The 17,256-nt window shown below is 54.6% G+C and overlaps 3 protein-coding genes across 3 annotated transcripts; all 3 read right to left on the reverse strand.

The window, feature by feature from the left end:
• Positions 1–1,156: 1,156 nt before the first annotated feature.
• TRIREDRAFT_102686 (uncharacterized protein) lies at positions 1,157–2,416 on the reverse strand (the record flags this gene model as incomplete). Its single annotated transcript, XM_006961579.1, has 5 exons — positions 1,157–1,293; positions 1,543–1,707; positions 1,828–1,897; positions 1,992–2,239; positions 2,287–2,416. 5 exons carry the CDS (start codon positions 2,414–2,416, stop codon positions 1,157–1,159), a joined length of 750 nt encoding a protein of 249 aa, XP_006961641.1.
• A 4,862-nt stretch (positions 2,417–7,278) lies between these two features.
• On the reverse strand, positions 7,279–12,234 carry TRIREDRAFT_119681 (actin cytoskeleton-regulatory complex component). The gene is made up of 4 exons (XM_006961580.1): positions 11,591–12,234; positions 11,244–11,503; positions 8,656–11,169; positions 7,279–8,595 (listed from the first exon to the last, which is right to left on the reverse strand). Exons 1-4 carry the CDS (start codon positions 12,017–12,019, stop codon positions 7,470–7,472), a joined length of 4,329 nt encoding a protein of 1,442 aa, XP_006961642.1. The 5' UTR covers positions 12,020–12,234; the 3' UTR covers positions 7,279–7,469.
• Positions 12,235–13,034: 800 nt separating this feature from the next.
• Positions 13,035–16,914, reverse strand: TRIREDRAFT_53246 (uncharacterized protein; the record flags this gene model as incomplete). Its single annotated transcript, XM_006961581.1, has 5 exons — positions 13,035–14,453; positions 14,509–14,819; positions 14,896–15,198; positions 15,254–15,714; positions 15,794–16,914. The coding sequence occupies 5 exons, from the start codon at positions 16,912–16,914 to the stop codon at positions 13,035–13,037; spliced, it is 3,615 nt and encodes a 1,204-aa protein (XP_006961643.1).
• Between the last annotated feature and the right edge of the window lie 342 nt (positions 16,915–17,256).

Below are 17,256 nucleotides of genomic sequence, written 5' to 3' on the forward strand. Positions count from 1 at the left end.
GTTTTTTGTGTGCTCACCTCGCTGAGGTCACCGTCACTCGCAGGCGCGGTGGGGCGGTAAATGGATGTCCTGGGGAGGCGCTGCCCTGGCCAGGATTTTTGCTGCGGTTTTGTCTTTGGCTCTTCGGCTGGGACGATGGGGGTTTAATAGGAGAGCCGATCGGACCCGCAGATGATGGATTCGTGGAAGGAAACAAGATGCTTCTGTCGAGCTTCTTTCAATTACTGCACAGTGAGATGGGCGGGAGGTGCGTGCAGGATCAAGGCGGCGATGGGTGAGGGATCGGAAGTGGGCGTTCGTTTGCTGGATGCGCGCGGCGAGGAAACGGGCTGGTGAGAAGGCGGCGAGAGGGCGAGAGGTGCGAAGGCTGGCGTGGAAGAAGTCTGGAGAGGCGGCGATTAGAGGTCGGGTGGGATGGAAGAGATGGGAAGTTGTGCGAGCGGAAGTGAGGGGAGGCGGGCGCTGTAATAGGGAATGCCAGTATGATCGGAAGGGAGGACGAACAGTGAGAACAGCGAACAGGTGGTGGCTCAGGCTCAGGCTCAGGCTCTGGCTCTGGCTCTGGCTCAGGCTCTGGCTCTTGATCCAGCGCACACAAGGGCAAACTTTCGATCCTTGGAACAGGCCCGAGTGGATCGCCGACCAGGGCCCCCCCTGGCAAGTAGCGAGAGACGCAGAAAGCCCAGCGCGTCAGGGATGCGAGGCCCAGATGCGGATTGGATGGCGGGCTGTCTAGGCTGACACGAGCGACCGGGGCCAGGGATTGTCGTGCAATCGAGGTGCTGGGCGTCTGCAGAAATCTTGCTTCTCCAGCCCGCAACTAGCGACGACACCAAGCCTCAAGCGGCCAGTCGGAGCTGCGAGTTGGACGAGAAGTGGTATTAGTATGTATTATTTCGGTTTCTTTTTTCGTCGTGTTGACGATGACCGCTGAAGTGGATGGATGGATGGACGAGTTGATGGTTGGGCGATGGAAGCGCTGGATTGGCTTGGATTGAACTCGGCTCGCTGGTGTGTGTGTGTGTGGGCTCGGGATCAAGAGAGAGAGAGAGAGAGAGACTCTTCAGAAGAACCGAGACGATCCAGTAATAATGGTAGTAGTACTACGTAGCTGCTGTGCTTGCAGAGCGTAGGTAGGCAAGAGGTTGGTGCTACTTCAACGTGGGAAACTTGGGGAGAGGAGAGTCACGTCGGTAGGTAGGTATGTGAGGGTGGCACCCCCTTGGTGGATGGACGGACGGATTCGGGGCTGTTCGAGGGCGTTTGCGAGACCAACTCGAGGGAGCGTCGATTCTGCTGTCAAGTCAAGTGGTGAAGAAGACACGAGTGAATGAAGGCGGCAGCAAAAAAAGAGAGAGGCCGAGGTGGGGGGGCGTGTCAAGTGTCTTGTGTGTGTGTCTTGGGGGGAATGCAGCAGGAAATGCACGACACCAGTCCTGTGCCTTGCCGTGACCGATTCCCTCTCTCCCTTTTGACTCGCCTCTTTAGCACGATCCGTTAGTTAGACTATCGCAATTCTTCGGCAGCTGCAACTTGTCGTACCTGGCGCACAGGTCAGGTACCTTGCCTTGCCTTGCCTTGCCTTGCCTTGCCCTGCCTGCTTGGTGTCTTTGACGATCGATCTCTCTCTCGTTGTCTTGAATCGAACGAACCGGGGCTGTGTTGTGCTGTGCTGTGCGAGAGCGGAGCAGGTGACGGAGGCCTGTACTAGTAATAGGTACTAAGTGAGGACTGCATTACAGCGAAATGCGCCAGAAGCATGTGAGTAGAGGGTCATCGGGGTCATTTATTACGGACGGGGCTGCCGCCGGCATTTGTGCAGCAAACCAACGCCATCGGGATCGGGTTTGACCAGGGATGACGATGATGAAGATGCCGAATTGCCTTGAAGCGTCGACTGGATTTGAGTGTAGCACGTACAGGATAGTATACCAAAGGTAGGTAGGTAGCAAGGTCTGATATTATACCGGCAAGATAGAGGTACTACCTACGCAGCAACAGTATCTGGTGCGACCGCACGAACTTGAATGATGCAGTTTCAATTCCGGTGCGAGGCGATCTGAAGCAGAGACATGACAGACAGGATTGATTGCCGTGGGATGTAATAGATGCAGACACAGATACTGAATGGATGATGGCACTTTGGATGGAAAATGGAGGTGCGAGAAGCAGTATGTAGCGGCCACATCCTTTTCAATATCCAGTCTCCCGATTCGCCATCGCCAGCACGGCCGTCCATCTGCATACATATAAGTACCTACAGATAGCATCAACATACATACATACAGACAGATAGATAGAGATATAAGCTGGTTGCCCATGCGACCTGCGCATGTCCGTCACGGCCATCAGCGCACATCCCGCCTGCAGCGGTAAACAAGAGACGCAGCTCTGCTACTGGGTGTTGAGCCTGCATGATGCATGCACGCGCGATCGTTGGGCACTGCCATTAGGGGCCCGATGGATGGGTGGGTGGATGGAGATGTTGTTGTTTTGATGTTGATGATGATGTTGTTGTTGTTGCGGAGCCTTTAACGCTTCCTTACGACGGCAATGGAGGCATCACGAACGTCTCATGACCACGGACGATTACCCACGACAACAAAGATGATTTGCGATATCAAGCACGAAAGGTGTCCATCGACCGCCGATATCAGAGGTGCGGATGGATGTGCTCCATCTGCTCGATGCCCTCCGGAAGAATCAGGAACGGAGTCTTGCCTTAATTACGTATCTACATACTACCAGACTCTCGCTCACACAGCATGTCGAGTGGAATCCGTCAGATGTCTCACCTTGTCCAGCCACAATCATCACGAGGTTTGCAAAGCTCCCACTCGCGTGCGTGCCCGGCAATTCTGCGTTTCAACCCAAACCCCCCCATCACTCCCTGGTCTCTTCAGCCCTCTTGTTCCTCTCATCCCCTCACAGACGTCAAGGCACTAGTAAACATCGCTGCCCTTTTTTTTGACTCTGATGTTCCCCTTTGGCTTTATCTCGTCTCCCCTCCATGAGCGTAGTATCCATATCCCTCCCTCACCCCTCCACGAGAATCCCTTTCCCCCTCCATCTTCTCAAGCCCCGAGTTCTCCCCCACGCATAAGGACAGTTACTACCGTGCTTGCATGAATGACATGGATATGGATTCCTGAAATACGACATGTCCCTTTGTAGAATAGTAGGTGGTAATACGTTATCGTACAGGTATGGCTAGGCCGCTGCCACGCGTCCTTTGATAAACCCATATAAGAGCAACAGCCTGCGAAGCACATACGGTAAATACACACCTCACTTACAAGTGACAGATGGCCGTCTTACCACCCCTGTGCGAAAGAAACGCGACTAAACACGGAGCGACAAGGACGCGTAAAGCTCTCTCTCAGCTGATGCCCTCTCTCGAGAGCAATTGGTCCCTTTTTTTCTTCTCCTTCCTACCCGCTTTCTCACAAAGCAGCCCGAGGCCGCAGAAACGGGTCTCGATGATACCCAGCGATAGGCTCTCCGCGATTTCGGTCGCCAAACCCCCCCGGTCGCGATTCGCCTGCGCGCTCCCAGGGCCCAAGACAGACGGCATGTGAGCAGCGCAATTGAATGCCTGTAGAATGTATTACTCGTGCCCCGTGTTTGTACATTACATAGGTAGGTACATTCAAAGTGTCCTCCCTCTGGCGGAAGCACAGCAAGGACGACATAGTACTTGTACAGATGAAGGGGGGGGTGTGAGTCTGATGCCAGTTCGAAGCGCTGATTGGGCGGGCCAGGGGCGTCCAAAAGAGAGACGGCTTAGACGGCCCCACTGCAGCCCGACAGTGTGACTGACACGTTTGGGGTCGACTGTCTTCTTCAGTCTGAGAGCAGAAGCAGAGCAGAGCAGAACCGCACGTCTTTAAAGTGGGAGTTTGTGTGTGAGGTTCGCTTAAGAGCAAAAGAAAAAAAACGCGTCATAACCACTTAAGACGCGTCTCGACTTGACCCTTGTTTACTCTGGACGCGTCACCCACCAATCACAGCGCTGGAGCGGCCACTAGCTCCCGCGCCGCCCATTTAGCGCCACTTCGATCCGCCCGAGGTTCTTTTTCTTTTCTTACCTTGCGTATCTCTGGTGAACAAGAAGAGAGAGTTCATCAAGGTACTAGTATCACGATGATATCGTGCAGATGCCACAAAGTGCACTAACGGGACGGCATTCAAACGACCGCTGGAGCCGAGAGCTGAAAGATGGGAAAATCAGCGGTGCATGCATGAACTGGGGGCAGGCGTCTGGTTCCAGCAGCCGACGCCGTCGATCCAAATCCAGCATGACGCACACCAACGTCACTGCAAAGAAAAGAAGCGTCGGTCGACGCCGTTTTGTTTAACCCCTGGTATATATTCTGTACACGTACTAGTATGGCTTCCCATTTAATGTGCAGGACTAGCTCGGAATAGTATGTAGAGCAACAGCGGGCTTCGGTTATAGTATTAGTGGTGGTAACTCTTTTGTGTTTCCCACCTCCATCTTGTCCGTGTTCTCGCCGTTTCCCGTACTGATACTGATACTGATAATGATAATCATGATCATGATCAAGATCGTACCACATCTGGGAAAACCCCCTCGCCCTTCTGCTGCGCTGGCAAGTGTCTTAATCAACCTCAAACGCGCTAAAGTCGTGATAGTTTTGGCAGCGCATTGCCCGAGACTATTCGTCGACTATTCGTAATACTAGCTGGTGGTTCCTCTTAAGCCGGCATCCCCTTGTGCGGCCGCATTGACTTTCTGACACCACCTAGCTGGTCACTAGCCTTACGGTTGGCCGGTATTGGACCTGGTCCGAGCTGTGAGGATGAGAAGAGGAAGAGTCATTGGAACAAACGAGAACAAAATTTTTCTCTCTAAAAAAAAAAAAAAAAAAAAAAAAAAAATCAAGAGATAGAAAAGATAAACTGACAGAGAGGCACCTCTCACTGCGTAGGTATCGTTCTATGAAATGATAGATAGTAGTCTAGTAGGTACTTGGCCAAAGCTTGTGTCTCTCTCCCCCTTGCACATGACGCGAGCCCCTCTAGTATATGCAAGGTACCAACATTCCAGAGCAGAAAAAAAAAAGGTAAAGAGAGACATCCTGAGCGAGAGACACATTCTCTTCATGCCACCCGCTTCCGATGATGCCGAAGCTTTTAGTGAGCAAGAGAGCCAGAGGGGGGGAATGGGGTTTCTACTAGTAGGTAGGTAGTCTCTGCTCGTTAGCTGGAACAACTAGAAGCCGATTCCCTCTTGTTACACATGGCCTTGAAGACGGTCTCTATCCATGTTAGTACTCTCGCTTCTGGACGTCGATTGCTTGTCGGATAGTGTCCATGTTGGAAGCGAGCGGGATGACTTGCCTACAGTAAACAGAAAATTGATCATTTGGAGTAGTAAGAAGCCATGCTTATATACACCACTCATCTCATCCAAAACAAAGGCGTCGTAATTCCATGTCCCAAACCGCCAGAATCTGGTGTGATATTCCATCCATGTCACAGCTTCCCCATTCACTACCCCGAACAAGCAACTCCATGCAGTGACACCTTGGTCCCATCAGCAAAAGCAATCTAGTAACCTCACAAAAAGAGAGATAGGAGAAGAAGAGAGCACTTTACGAACCGAATGCAACGCTCTGCTCGCTCCTTCAGCCCTCTTCCCTGCCCATCATGAATCTTATGGAAGAATAAGGTTAGTCCCTGCAGTAACTGTAGCAGTACATAGTAATACCCCAGGCATCATCATCATCCAACCCTCGTCAGTTCTCACCAAACATCTGCAATCTCTCTCGACTCTTCTTTGCCCTCTTCTCCTTATTACCCTGATTCCCAAGTTCACCTACTAGTAGGTAAGCGGACATGTTCCCCCATCCCCTGTTACCGCAACCCCCTTGCCCATCCATCCATCCATCCATCCATCCTTCAGTGCGCTCCTGTCATCCCCAGTTCCCTCTGTCTTAACCCGCAGAATCTTTTCCCCACACATGGCGTTGCTATTTCTGTATCATCTGAACCACCACTTGTTGTCCAGTCCAGTAATATGACGGCCTTTTTCGATTCGAATGCCAGACATCAGCTGCAGGACACTACTACAACAAGGGGGAAGAGATACATGTAGGAACACCCAGTGAAAGCCAGTCTGTTTGTTCGTACCGGCGGCTTGGCTCGATGGATGTCTTGTGCCCTTGCACGACCAACACCTCACTCAGTCACTCAGCGGCCCCAGGACGCACGGGCAACTTGTAAAGCATGTAGCTTGTAATTGAAGTACAGCAACGACATTCCCGGCACCTGCACGATGTATATTGTTCATGCGAGTTTGGATTGAACAAAATCGTGGGACATGTATGAAGTATCTAGCCATGCACAACCGAGCCTGCAAAAGTGCTGCTCGTCATTAATCAAACCCCCTTCATCGCAATCATGATGAGCCCGGGCGCTTCATAATAGCACCTATTCTGAAATCCTGCTTTCTCCTGAGCAGCCATCCTCCAGTCTCCGTCTTCCTTTCCCTCGCCCTTGATCTCTCTTCCCTCATTCCTACTCACTACCTATAAGCGCCCCGTAAGACAAACATGCCCCATCATTCGGAAAATCAATCCATCTCACAGGAGCGATTCCCAGGTCCTCCCCAGATGCCCCGTGTATTGTCTTCTCTTCTCTACACGAGCCTAAAAGTCAATGGCCAGATATTTCAAGGTACTCACAATGCACTTGAGCCATTCTTTCTTCTTAACCCCCCCTTGTGTCATATCATGCATGACACCCAACTCCCATTCCATTTCCCCCTTCTCCCTTCCTTCCATGGCAATTTCCAGAACGTTTGCGTCACTTAATTGCCCCAAAAAGGCACTGTCTACGTCTTGTGACCTTTCTCTCCCTGGCTCTTTGTTGACCCTACGTGCATATGCATATGCACATGCAGCATGCAACATGTCCTCACATGATGTACATGTAGTCTCAAGGGGAAGAGAACAAAACTTTGTTTTTCACTTCTTGGCCAAAAAAAAAAAAAAAAAAAAAAAAAAAAAAAGGTCTGTGCGAAAGAGCCGTGGTACTTGTGGCATGGAATGAGGACCGTGCTATAGAGCAGGCATAGGTAGCTTGGCTTCACGTTGGATGTGTGATCCGTAGTCGTCTTTTTCTAATCAAACAAGCATCTTGATACATTAAGATTCCGTAGACGGACAAGCAATAGCTCGCTGAACTTGATAATGGATGATATTAACACTCTTTTAGTTTTGGGGTAAACAACAGCAAAATAGGATAATAGATTGACTAAAATGACACAACCCCTCCCACGCAAACAGATCGATGAAGCAATGTGTGCATGAGGTCAAACGTACACGCTGCTACGTCTCCCTCGCACCTCCCAGCATCATCAACAACTAAATGCCAAATCAGAAGCGAACTCGGCAGAAAACTGAGCATGTACTCCCAGCTTTGACAACTAGAGCGCGTCCATTCTATTCCAGAACTCGGCCAGCGACGGCAGCTGCGCTCTTGTCCTTGGTCGTCGTCTTCTTGAGGGCCTTTCCGGCCTGGATCTCGCCCAGGAAGCCGGCGGGACGTCCGCCACCTCCTGCTGGCAGTGCCGGAGCATTGCCAGGCGGAGGAGGTGGAGGAGGAGGAGGGATGCCACCAGGCAATGATGGAGGAGGAGGAGGACCACCCATGGGGGGCATTGGCGGAGGAGGTGGCGGGCTTCCGGCATCTGGCATGGGCGGAGGCGGAGGAGGAGGAGCACCAACAGGCGTTCCGGTCGGCAGAGGCGGGGGAGAGGCGATCGCATCGTTGGCCGGAGCAGGCGTAGAGTGCGCCGAGTCTCGGCCGGCAGCAGAAAGCGGCCGGGGGGGCGCCATAGTGCCGAACAAGATGGACGCCAGCTGGGCAGCGTTGCCACCGCCGGGCCGGTCGTCGTCAGAGTCTTCGTCCTCCGAGTCCCGGTCCGAGCCCCAGTCGTCGGAATCAGCCCGCTTGCGGGACCAAGGCTGAACGGGCGCCGGAGTTGGGACCGGTGCAGACTTGATATCCTGTGTCATGCGATGGAAGGGGTTGGTGGAAACATCAGGTGCAGGTGCTGCTGGCGTCTCCTTTGGCACGGCTGGTGAAGAAGCCTCCGATGACTGCGACATCATCTTGAAATAGGGGTTCTTGCTCTCCGTCTCGGCCGGGGGAGAGGTAACAACCGTGGGGACGGGAGGCGGCGAAGGGATTGAAGCAGCAGGGGGAGCAGGAGGGGCAGGAGCAACAGGTGGCGAGCTCACTCTTTGCTCAGGCGTGGGAGTCGATGCCTGCGGTGTAACCTGCTGCTGGCCCTCGTCTTCGTCAGACGAGGAACTGTCCTCGTTCATGGCCTCGAGTTGGCGCTGCAGCTCAAGCTCGCGCTGCTTGGCAGCTTCAATCTCCGCGCGACGAGCAGCAAGCTTGGCCTCCTTTTCCTTGGCTTCTGCCAGGGCCGCCTTCTTCTTCTTCTTCTCCTCTTCTTTCCGTAGCTTTCCTTGCCGGACCTGCTCCTCCAAGGCCTTGAGTCGGGCCTCGGCCTCACGTTGCTCCTTTGCAAACTCGTCTTCCTCCTCCCGCACTTTTTGCCTACGGAAACAATTGTCAGTAATGCCATGATTTAACAAAGAGGGGACAGGAAACACCTACCTCATCTCGTCAGTTTCCCTCTGCTGTTGCGCATGCTCTTGGGCAAGACGCTCCTCCTCGGCGGCCTTGGCTGCCTCTTCCTCGGCCTTCTTTGCCGCATCAGCCTCCGACTTCCCGCCCTTTCTTGACGGTGGTGGCGGAGGCTTCTTCGCCGCTGACTGTGGCTCTTCCGCGGCGGGAGGAGGGATTCCTTGCTCCTCGGCAAGGCGAGCCTGTCGCTCGGCCTCTCTGCGGGCATCCTCCTCCTCAGCCTGGCGCAATTTGGCAGCTCTTTCGCTTCTTTCGCGCTCGATACGCTGAGCGGCCGTCTCCCCAGACTTGGTTGGAGCCTTGATACCCAGCGCCGCAAGGCGCTCAGCCATGCGCTGTTCGGCCTGTTGCTTGATAAAGGCAGCGCGCTCCTCGGGCGTCTTGTATGATGAGTATGAGCCGCCACCCGTCGTGGAAGATGGGGTGGCAGTACGCGAAGTCGAGGCCGGGCTTTCGTTGCGCTGGGGAGCGGGAGCAGTTCTGTCTCGCGGAGCCTCGTCTGCTGTTGTGGATCGACCGGAACGCTTCTCCTGGGCTCGGATGCGGGCCGCACGACTCTCGCGCTGAAGGTCAAAGATGAAGTCTCGAACCTCGTCCTCAACGCCGAGAGCGTCTTCCCAGCGACGTCTCTCATGCTCACTGCTGTTGTCCTTGCCTGCCTCGTTGAGGCTGTCCTCAATGCTGCGCGAGAATTCGCGGACGCTTTCCTCAACGTCATGGACCATGCGCTCATTGCTCTCCTTCTCGTTCCTAACCCGGATACTCTCCTCTTCCAGCCTCTTGGGGGCGTCAAAGTCCTCGTTAGTGCTTTCAATCTTCTTGCCCGTCAAGGCAGCAGTCCTCTGCTGCATCATGGCCTTTGCTCGAGCCTTGAGCCGGTCAGATTCCGTCACTGCTCCGCCAGGACCAGTTCCAACAATGGCCGATGCGCTTCCAGGGTGCGCCTTGGCATCCTTGAGTCGGAAGAGCTCGAGCCTTGCCTCCATAATGGCCTTTTCGGTCTTTCGCACCTGCGAAGCAAGTTCGGGGACCCTGTCTGTGAGCTTCTGGAGCTGGCGCTTCAGAGCTCTCGCCTCTGCGTCCGAGTTACCGACAGCCAGCGCAGCATCGGGGTGCGCATCAATGTCCTCCTGAATGCGTCGGATGCGACGGTAGAGCTCCTCAGCTTCGCGGCGGTCCCGTCGATCCAGAATGTCATCCTCTTCGTGGTTCTTCTCATCAGCAAAATCCATGGCGTCGAGCAGGATCTGCTTTTCCTTGATCTTCTTCCTAAGCTCATCGAGCGTCAGGTCATCGTTTGAACCGACAGAAGATGCCGCCGGGGATTCGGCTCGAGGAGAGGCACCGCCCAGCCTTCGGCGGGCACTGGACCTATACCCAAACTCCTCGTCATCATTCCGGAAGACGGTAGCATCCTTCCTCCCACCTGCAGCCGGGCTAGCGCCGCCTCGGAAAGATCGAGCTTTCATATAACTAACACCAGTCTTCTGAGGAAGCAGGGCAGCGCCTGAGTTCTTGCGAAGATCAGACTCTTCATGCAACATCGACTTCAACGTGCCGATAGACTGGCTGAAGTTGCGAGTAGAAGGAGGGACCAGCTCTGGAGGCAAGACGTTGGGCAGAGGATATCCGTTCAGCTTTCTGTAGATCAAATGCATGGCGACGGCAAATTCGTCCAGATTCAGACGACCCTTGTTACCGTGGTCAGCCAACGTCCAGATCCTCTCCAGGTCGGGCTTCTCGAGGCCACTTTGACCGAAAATCTCAATGGCCGTATCGCCACCAATGTAGCCCTTTCTAAGACCATCCCAGGCTTTGAACAGCGCGTCATATCTCGTCTTCTCCTCCTTGGTGATAGCCCAGGGGATGACAGCGTTGCCCTGCAGGCCGGCAGTAGTGAAAGAACCGGCTTCACGGCCAGCTTGAGGCATCATACGAGCTTGCAGCGCGTCGATGTTGGGCAAGCCAGAAGCAGGAGCATTGACAAGTCCCCACTGGCCCGGAACTCCTGTGGGTTGAGCATTCAGAGGCGCTATCATGCCGCCGCTGGCAGGGCCGCCAAATCCAGTGGGCATAGGAGGCAACGGAGGAAGGGGGCCATTGAATCCTGTTGGCTGCGGGTTTTGAAGATTGCCGAAGCCGGTGGGCTGGGGCTGAAGACCTTGCGATTGTCCACCGAAGCCCTGCTGCTGCGCTCCGGGAAAGCCCGTCATCTGCGCTTGGAGAAGCTGAGAATTTGATGCAGGCGGTGGCTGCGGCTTCGGCTGCTCAATAGTCGGAGCATTGTTCGACTGGCTACCGGCGGGGCCTTCATCAGCAACGCTAAAGCTGATGATATCGACCATGCTGGACACCTCGTTCTTCACATGGTCGGGCAGAGTTGGCGGCAGCGTCTTGCCGGTAAGCTTGAGGTTGCAGAGATACATGGCAAGCGCGAATTCGGGGAAGTATAGTTGTCCCGCTCGCGTGGTATCTGCCAATGTCCTACAAGTGTCCCTGTGTTAGTATCCATGCGAATGGAAAACAGTCGAGAAGAGAAGCGTTGTTTGTGTTCATACCAGATGTGCGATAAGGACTCGCCATCCAACTTTGACCGTATCAAGAGATCCCTGGCCTTTTCGCCCGACATCGTCGCCGAGCCATCTCCCACGGCAGACTTGAAGAGAGTTTCAAACTTTGCCTGATCCGCCGCCGTGATGAAAGACAGTCTAATGTTGGGAATCTTGCTCTGCGACTTTTCGCCTCGTCGCCCCTGGGGCTTGGCCGTGCCCCCGGTCTGGAAAGACGCAGCCACCTCCGCGAACCCAGTCGGCTGCGGCTTTATCGGAGCGGGAGGAGGGGAGATTGTCGAGCTGGGCTGGTGTTGCGGCGGCGGCACGGCCGGGAATCCTGTCGGCTGGGGCACCTGCTGCTGGAGCTGAGGCAGCTGCTGAGGTTGCTGCGGCGGCTGGTGGTGTTGTTGTTGTTGCTGCTGTTGCTGGAACTGCTGCTGGAACTGGGGAGGAATCGAGGGCATCGGCGGGGCGCTCGACGTCGGGAACTGCTGCTGCTGCTGCGGCGGCTGTCCCTGTCCCGGGAAGCCGGTATACTGCTGCTGCAGCGGCTGCGGCATCGGCTGGTAGCCCGTCGGCTGGGCCTGCAGCGGATATCCCGTGAACTGCTGCTGCAATGGCTGCTGTCCAAAGCCCGTGGGCTGCGGCGCAAAGGGGCTCGGCTGCTGCTGCTGCTGCTGGCCAGGGCCGAGATTGTTAAAGGAGCCGCCATACTGCTGCTGCGGCTGCGTCCCCGGGCGTGGACTGTTGCCTCCCAAGAAGGCGTTCGAATTGGAATACATGGCGAGCGAGGCCGAATGACCGCTTGGGGAGTCGTCGAGTCTGGCTGCTGGCCTCAGGAGGTTCACAGAACGGAGGGAGGGGGCGGTTCACAAAGGAGCGCGCGAGCTCCGCAAGGCTCGAACAAAGAGACACAGACAAAGGAGAGAGAGAGTAGAGTCAGCGAAAGTACAAGTGAGCGAAACACAAAGAGCAGAAGCCAGGCGTCGCACACAGGCAAGACGAAGAACGAGGCTCAAGCGGCTGCGAGAAAATGGTGATGACGAAGCTCGCGCCAACGCTCCCCCAATGATGCTCACGGTGCTGCTGGTTAGCGGTATGGAGCACAAAAGTGGTGGGTGATTCCAAGTCTTGAGGAGCGGCCTGCAGATGCCAGGCCAGTGAGGAGCTGCAAAGCTTGGGGCTGGGGCTGTGGCTGGACAAATTGCGCGGCTGGGCGCAATGGAATTAGCGCCCCACACGGCTTGATGGAGCAGCTGTGGCGGCGGTCCACCCTGTCTTGGTTTCGTGCATACAACTCGGTACTTGCATAAAGACGATTGAAACCACCATCTCCAGCTTCTCAGCTACCTAACTGAACTTGGTCGATGTCGGACGACTCTCACGCACAAGCTGGTCAACACAATACAGGGGTCTAATTACTAAAGACAAGTGCTATTCATCACAAGACTCCAAATACTACGATAAACGCATTAAAGCTCATACAGTTGTATCCGCGGTCCCTGGTTCTATATATTCCGTAGTCTGCTTGGACCTAATAATAGCAATAAACTCTGGGTATCAAACAATCCGTCCGTCGAGCATGCGCTCGCAAACAAGCAAGCAATCCAAATGACATGCCAAAAATAACAGGAAAATAATTGTCAAAAGGGCTAGGTTGGCCCCCTGCCCTTTCATCTCCTTTGTCATAACCCCCCCGCCATTCCCCCCTTTCCCCTGCACCCATCTCGAGGAGCTGCGTTTCCTGCTAAATTATACCACTGCTGGAACAGGCCCCCCTTTCCCGCTCGTCTCATCTCATTGACCCCCCTCTTCCTCAATTACATCCGCCGAGATGCTAAGCAAGGTTTGGTATTTCCCCATGAGCAAGCTTATCTCACTATCGGAAAGCAAGATGCTGTCCTCGGGATCTGGGATGCTCGTCCCGTCCACTGCCGAAGCTCCGGCCCACCCTGGCTCTTTATCAGGGGGGCTCTCCATCTCCGAAGGTGTCGGAACGCCAGCGTCACTGTTGGAGCTGGTCTCCGTGATCGGGTCGCTAGCCCCGTCGCTCGAGACAATGGAGTAAGGCCGCATCGTGGTCTCGCCCGAAGTGTCATCTGTGTAAGGTGACGAGACAATCACCTTGAACGCTTCCGAGTTGTGGCTCGAAGTTGAAGGGCCACGGCGCAGATTGGAGGCCGTGGCATTCTGAAACTCGAATTCTTTGTTTGCAAGCCCTCCGAAATCGACCGAGAACGTGCCCTCCTCTATCGCGCACGCCTTCAGTGCCGAATCGGCCGTGGCTCTCCTGCTGCCATGTCTCTCACGGTAAGCCTGCTGGTTCCTTTCGAGAACTTGATTCAACGCTGCAATTGCGGCAGCCCACTCCTCGCTCAGCCGCTCGACAAGCGGCTTCTGTATGTTCACAGGAGGCTTCTCATGTTTCAGTTTGGTAAACAACCCCGAAGGCCGGCGCGCCGATGCCACGGGCACGTCAACTTCGGCGGCTTTCTTGATCGTTCTAGCAAGTTCCTGGTCCGAGAATGCCGAAAAGTGCCGGAGTGTCGTGTTGCCCTCAATGCGCTTGACTAGATGCCAAAAGTTGGAGAGGTTGAAGTCGTTACCCTCGCAATCCAGAGTATGCAGGGTTCGGTTGCCCGAGATGGCTTCGGCCAAATCCCCAATGTTGATATTGAGCATCTGGCTCCGGACGCGGAGGTGCTCGATCCGCTTGTTGAACTTCATGCCGCTCAATGACCGGGAGAATTCCCTGCCCAACCGACCTTCGTCAAGCTTCGAGTCGTATCCGGAGATATCCAGGAACCGGATGGTGTCGTTGTGGGCAAAAAATTCAGCCGCCGCCTGGCAGGCTACGCTGCTGACAGCATCCGGTGTAGCACAGCCGGCCAAGCTGAGGCACTCGATCGTCTTGTTGACGGTCAGCGCCTTCATGAGCTTGACGAAGCTGGCCTCATAGCTGAATTCAATCATCTGCATGAACAAACTCCAAGGCCCGTACCCAGAGGCAATTGCATCACACAGACTCTCGATGCCATCATCCAGCCGGTTTGCATTTACATGGACCGTCATATGCCGCCCCTTGCCCATGCTGAAGAAGAGCTGGGCGAGTTGGCTCCCAGTGAGGCCGCAATTGTTGAGGCGCATCACTAGTAGGTCCTGCGACATTGGGGACTCCATGTATCTGGCAAGAGAAATGACAGTAGTGTCGTTGAGCTAGAGTGCAGGGGTTAGCCGCCAGTCTACTTGTAGGTTGATCGAGTCTACGCACCACTATACCGGAGAGATCCAGCTCTTGGAGAGCCCAGCTATTGAGTGCGCCTTCGGCGAAGAGCGGTTCCTCCGAGACGAGCCTGGTATTTCCCGATATGTTAAGCTTCTTGATGTTCCGAAGCTGGCGAAGCGTGTAGGTGATGGTTTCAAAACCAACAGTACCGTTATTGTTCGATGTGTCGATGTATTCAATGGTCTCGGCTTGGCCAGCTAGACCGCTCCAGAGCTGGGTAAGGTCACCGTCTCCGAGTCCGCAGTTGGAGAGTTCGATCTTTCTCATATGGACGTCGTCCAGGCCAAGGACATTTGCTGGAGTAGTGTCAATGGTGATGCCCAACACAACTGAAGCTTCTCACTTCTTCTGCTTTTTGTGCATATCACATACCAAGTTCGGCCACGTCGCTGGAGCCAATTGGATTGCCAGACATGGAGATGCCATGGCAGTGGCACAACCCGGTTTTGAGGAGCATCGTCAAGGGTCGAATGATTTCGGAACTCATCTTGCGCATAGTGGAATGGTTGATCGATCCTCGGCCTGTGTGTGGTCTTTTTGGGCGTTGTAGGCCGACGACATTCGAGAGGTCAATGTATCGTATAGACTCAGAAGAAAACAGCAAGGCATGAATCTCTTGCTCGAGAATGGGGGCTTGAATGAGAAGCTGGTAGTAGTCTTCTGGTATCCTCACGCCTGGAATGTTGGTCAGTAAGTGATCGTGAAAGAGAAGAAGTTTGAAGATAAGTACCGCTCAGAGAAGTTACCACCACCGCATCCCCCAAGTGCGAATAGTCGTTCTTGTTCGCCAGTGACGAAAGGTCAACATCACGGAACGACAAGGCCTTGAAGAAACTATTGTATCTCAAGGCCCGAAAGACAGCCAGAATCTGAAGTGGAGAGTACTCCATGTCCTCGGAAGCAAGCAGTCGAAAAGCCGGCTCCGACGGGGTGTACCATTCGATTGTCCACGAGGGAATCGGCACGCCAAAGGCAACGCAATACGCCTGGAGACTCATCTCAAGGCCGCCTAAATCGTTTCCAGACGTCAACTGCAGAGGTGCTGGGAGACCCTTAATCTCGAAAATGGCATGTTGGAGGTTTTGCGGCCACATGGGCTTCAGAACGCGGTCAATCTTGGTCAGGGCTTCGATGATCCGGCGATAGTAGACGCTTGCCAAATCCAAACGAGTCTCTCGGCCAAATGGCAGACTACAAAGAGTGTGCGTGTTAGAAGCAAGACAAATCAGGAGACCCAACAGACGCATTGGTTGATACGAGGTTCACTCACCGAAAACACATGTTGAATCGTTGCTCGTGAGAAGCCACTGAAGCCTGGAATCGGATCAAGGAGACCGTCCCAAAGGCCGACGTCTTCAGCCGTAGATCGCCTGGCGGTGTCAAGTAGTCCGCTTTGAGTATCTCGATGAAATAGCACATATAGGGGCCGATGGCAAGGTAGTATGTCGACGTGTCTGTGAGATCCTGGGACTCGTCTGCAGCTGTGCCCTTCTGGGCTGCCGCGACGGTACGCTTTGTCACTGGAAAGATCAGACTCTGGGTGGTGCTGTCGTAAGATGTATCAGCAGGCTGCATGGCGTGGTTGATGCGAATCTTGACATTCTCCGGGACGGTCGTCTGCAGCGGGCTTTTCCGCATCCTAGCCTTGTACGCCTGCTGGATGTCCGCCAGCCAATCGTCGCGTTCTTTCGGGAGAGCAAAGTAGAAGTGTGCCCTGTTGGAGGCGATCTTGGGCGACCTCGAGAGCCACCAGACTTCGATACCAAACCGAGAGCTGGAAGACTCCTCGACAAAGACTGCGATGATGGAGCGAAGGGGAATGTCCAATCGTACATCTCCCGAGGCCGACTTGCTGCTCACGGGCTGGTGGAAGTGCGAATGAGCACCTTGTGTCTGGGTCAGTTGCGGGAAGATAGCCCTAGCAGCTTCCGCACTTCCAAACTTGACCAATGAATGGTCTGCCAAGACGAGATACTCAGATCGAGCTTTGAGGAGCGAAGAATCGGTCTTGAGCCACCCGTATCGGATCAGTTCCATTGAGGCAAAGGTCGGCTCGACAGGGCTGAGGGGAGGCTCTAGGGGCATGGTGCCAATGGAGGAGTCTCGAGATAATCTCCTCTGGAACCTATCAATCACAGATCCTGAACCTGAGGGCGTTTTGTGAAGCCGCCGTCCCGAGGAGCCAGACCGGGACGGGCCACTAGATAGTGAATCCAACGAGGAGGTGCTGATTGAACGGAAGGCTTTGGACAAGGACCGTGACTTTTTGGGTTCGTGGGGCTCCGGCGAGTCTCCTCTGGAGCGACCAGTCTGAAAGGGAGAAAGCGAGTCCGCTGTGCTTGCGGTAGAAGACCTCCATTTCCACTTCTCGGAGCTGATTGCGGACTTCATGATGACGGCTGTACTGGGATTCTCGACTGGGGGGCTGAAAGGCGCGTGCTTTTTGAATTGAAGAATCTCCTCAGCGGAACATGCCGATCATGGGGAGAGAGAGACAAGGGCACAGAGCAGATGCGGTCGGATAGTGGCGCCTGGGATGAAAGTCGCACGTTCGGTCGAGGGATCCGATGATTTCAGGCCTGACGAATGGCGTGCTGCAGCTCTCCAGCAGCTGTGAAGCGATGTCTCAGCCCACCTGTGGCTCCTCGCAGGACGTCGGATAAGCCGGTGAGACAGATAGCATGCGCGTGTCGTTTCGCTCGCTTTGCCTCCGTTGTTTTGTTCCTCTCCCTG

The sequence above is a fragment of the Trichoderma reesei genome (genome assembly GCF_000167675.1).
Source record: "Trichoderma reesei QM6a unplaced genomic scaffold TRIREscaffold_1, whole genome shotgun sequence".
NCBI classification, from domain to species: domain Eukaryota; kingdom Fungi; phylum Ascomycota; class Sordariomycetes; order Hypocreales; family Hypocreaceae; genus Trichoderma; species Trichoderma reesei.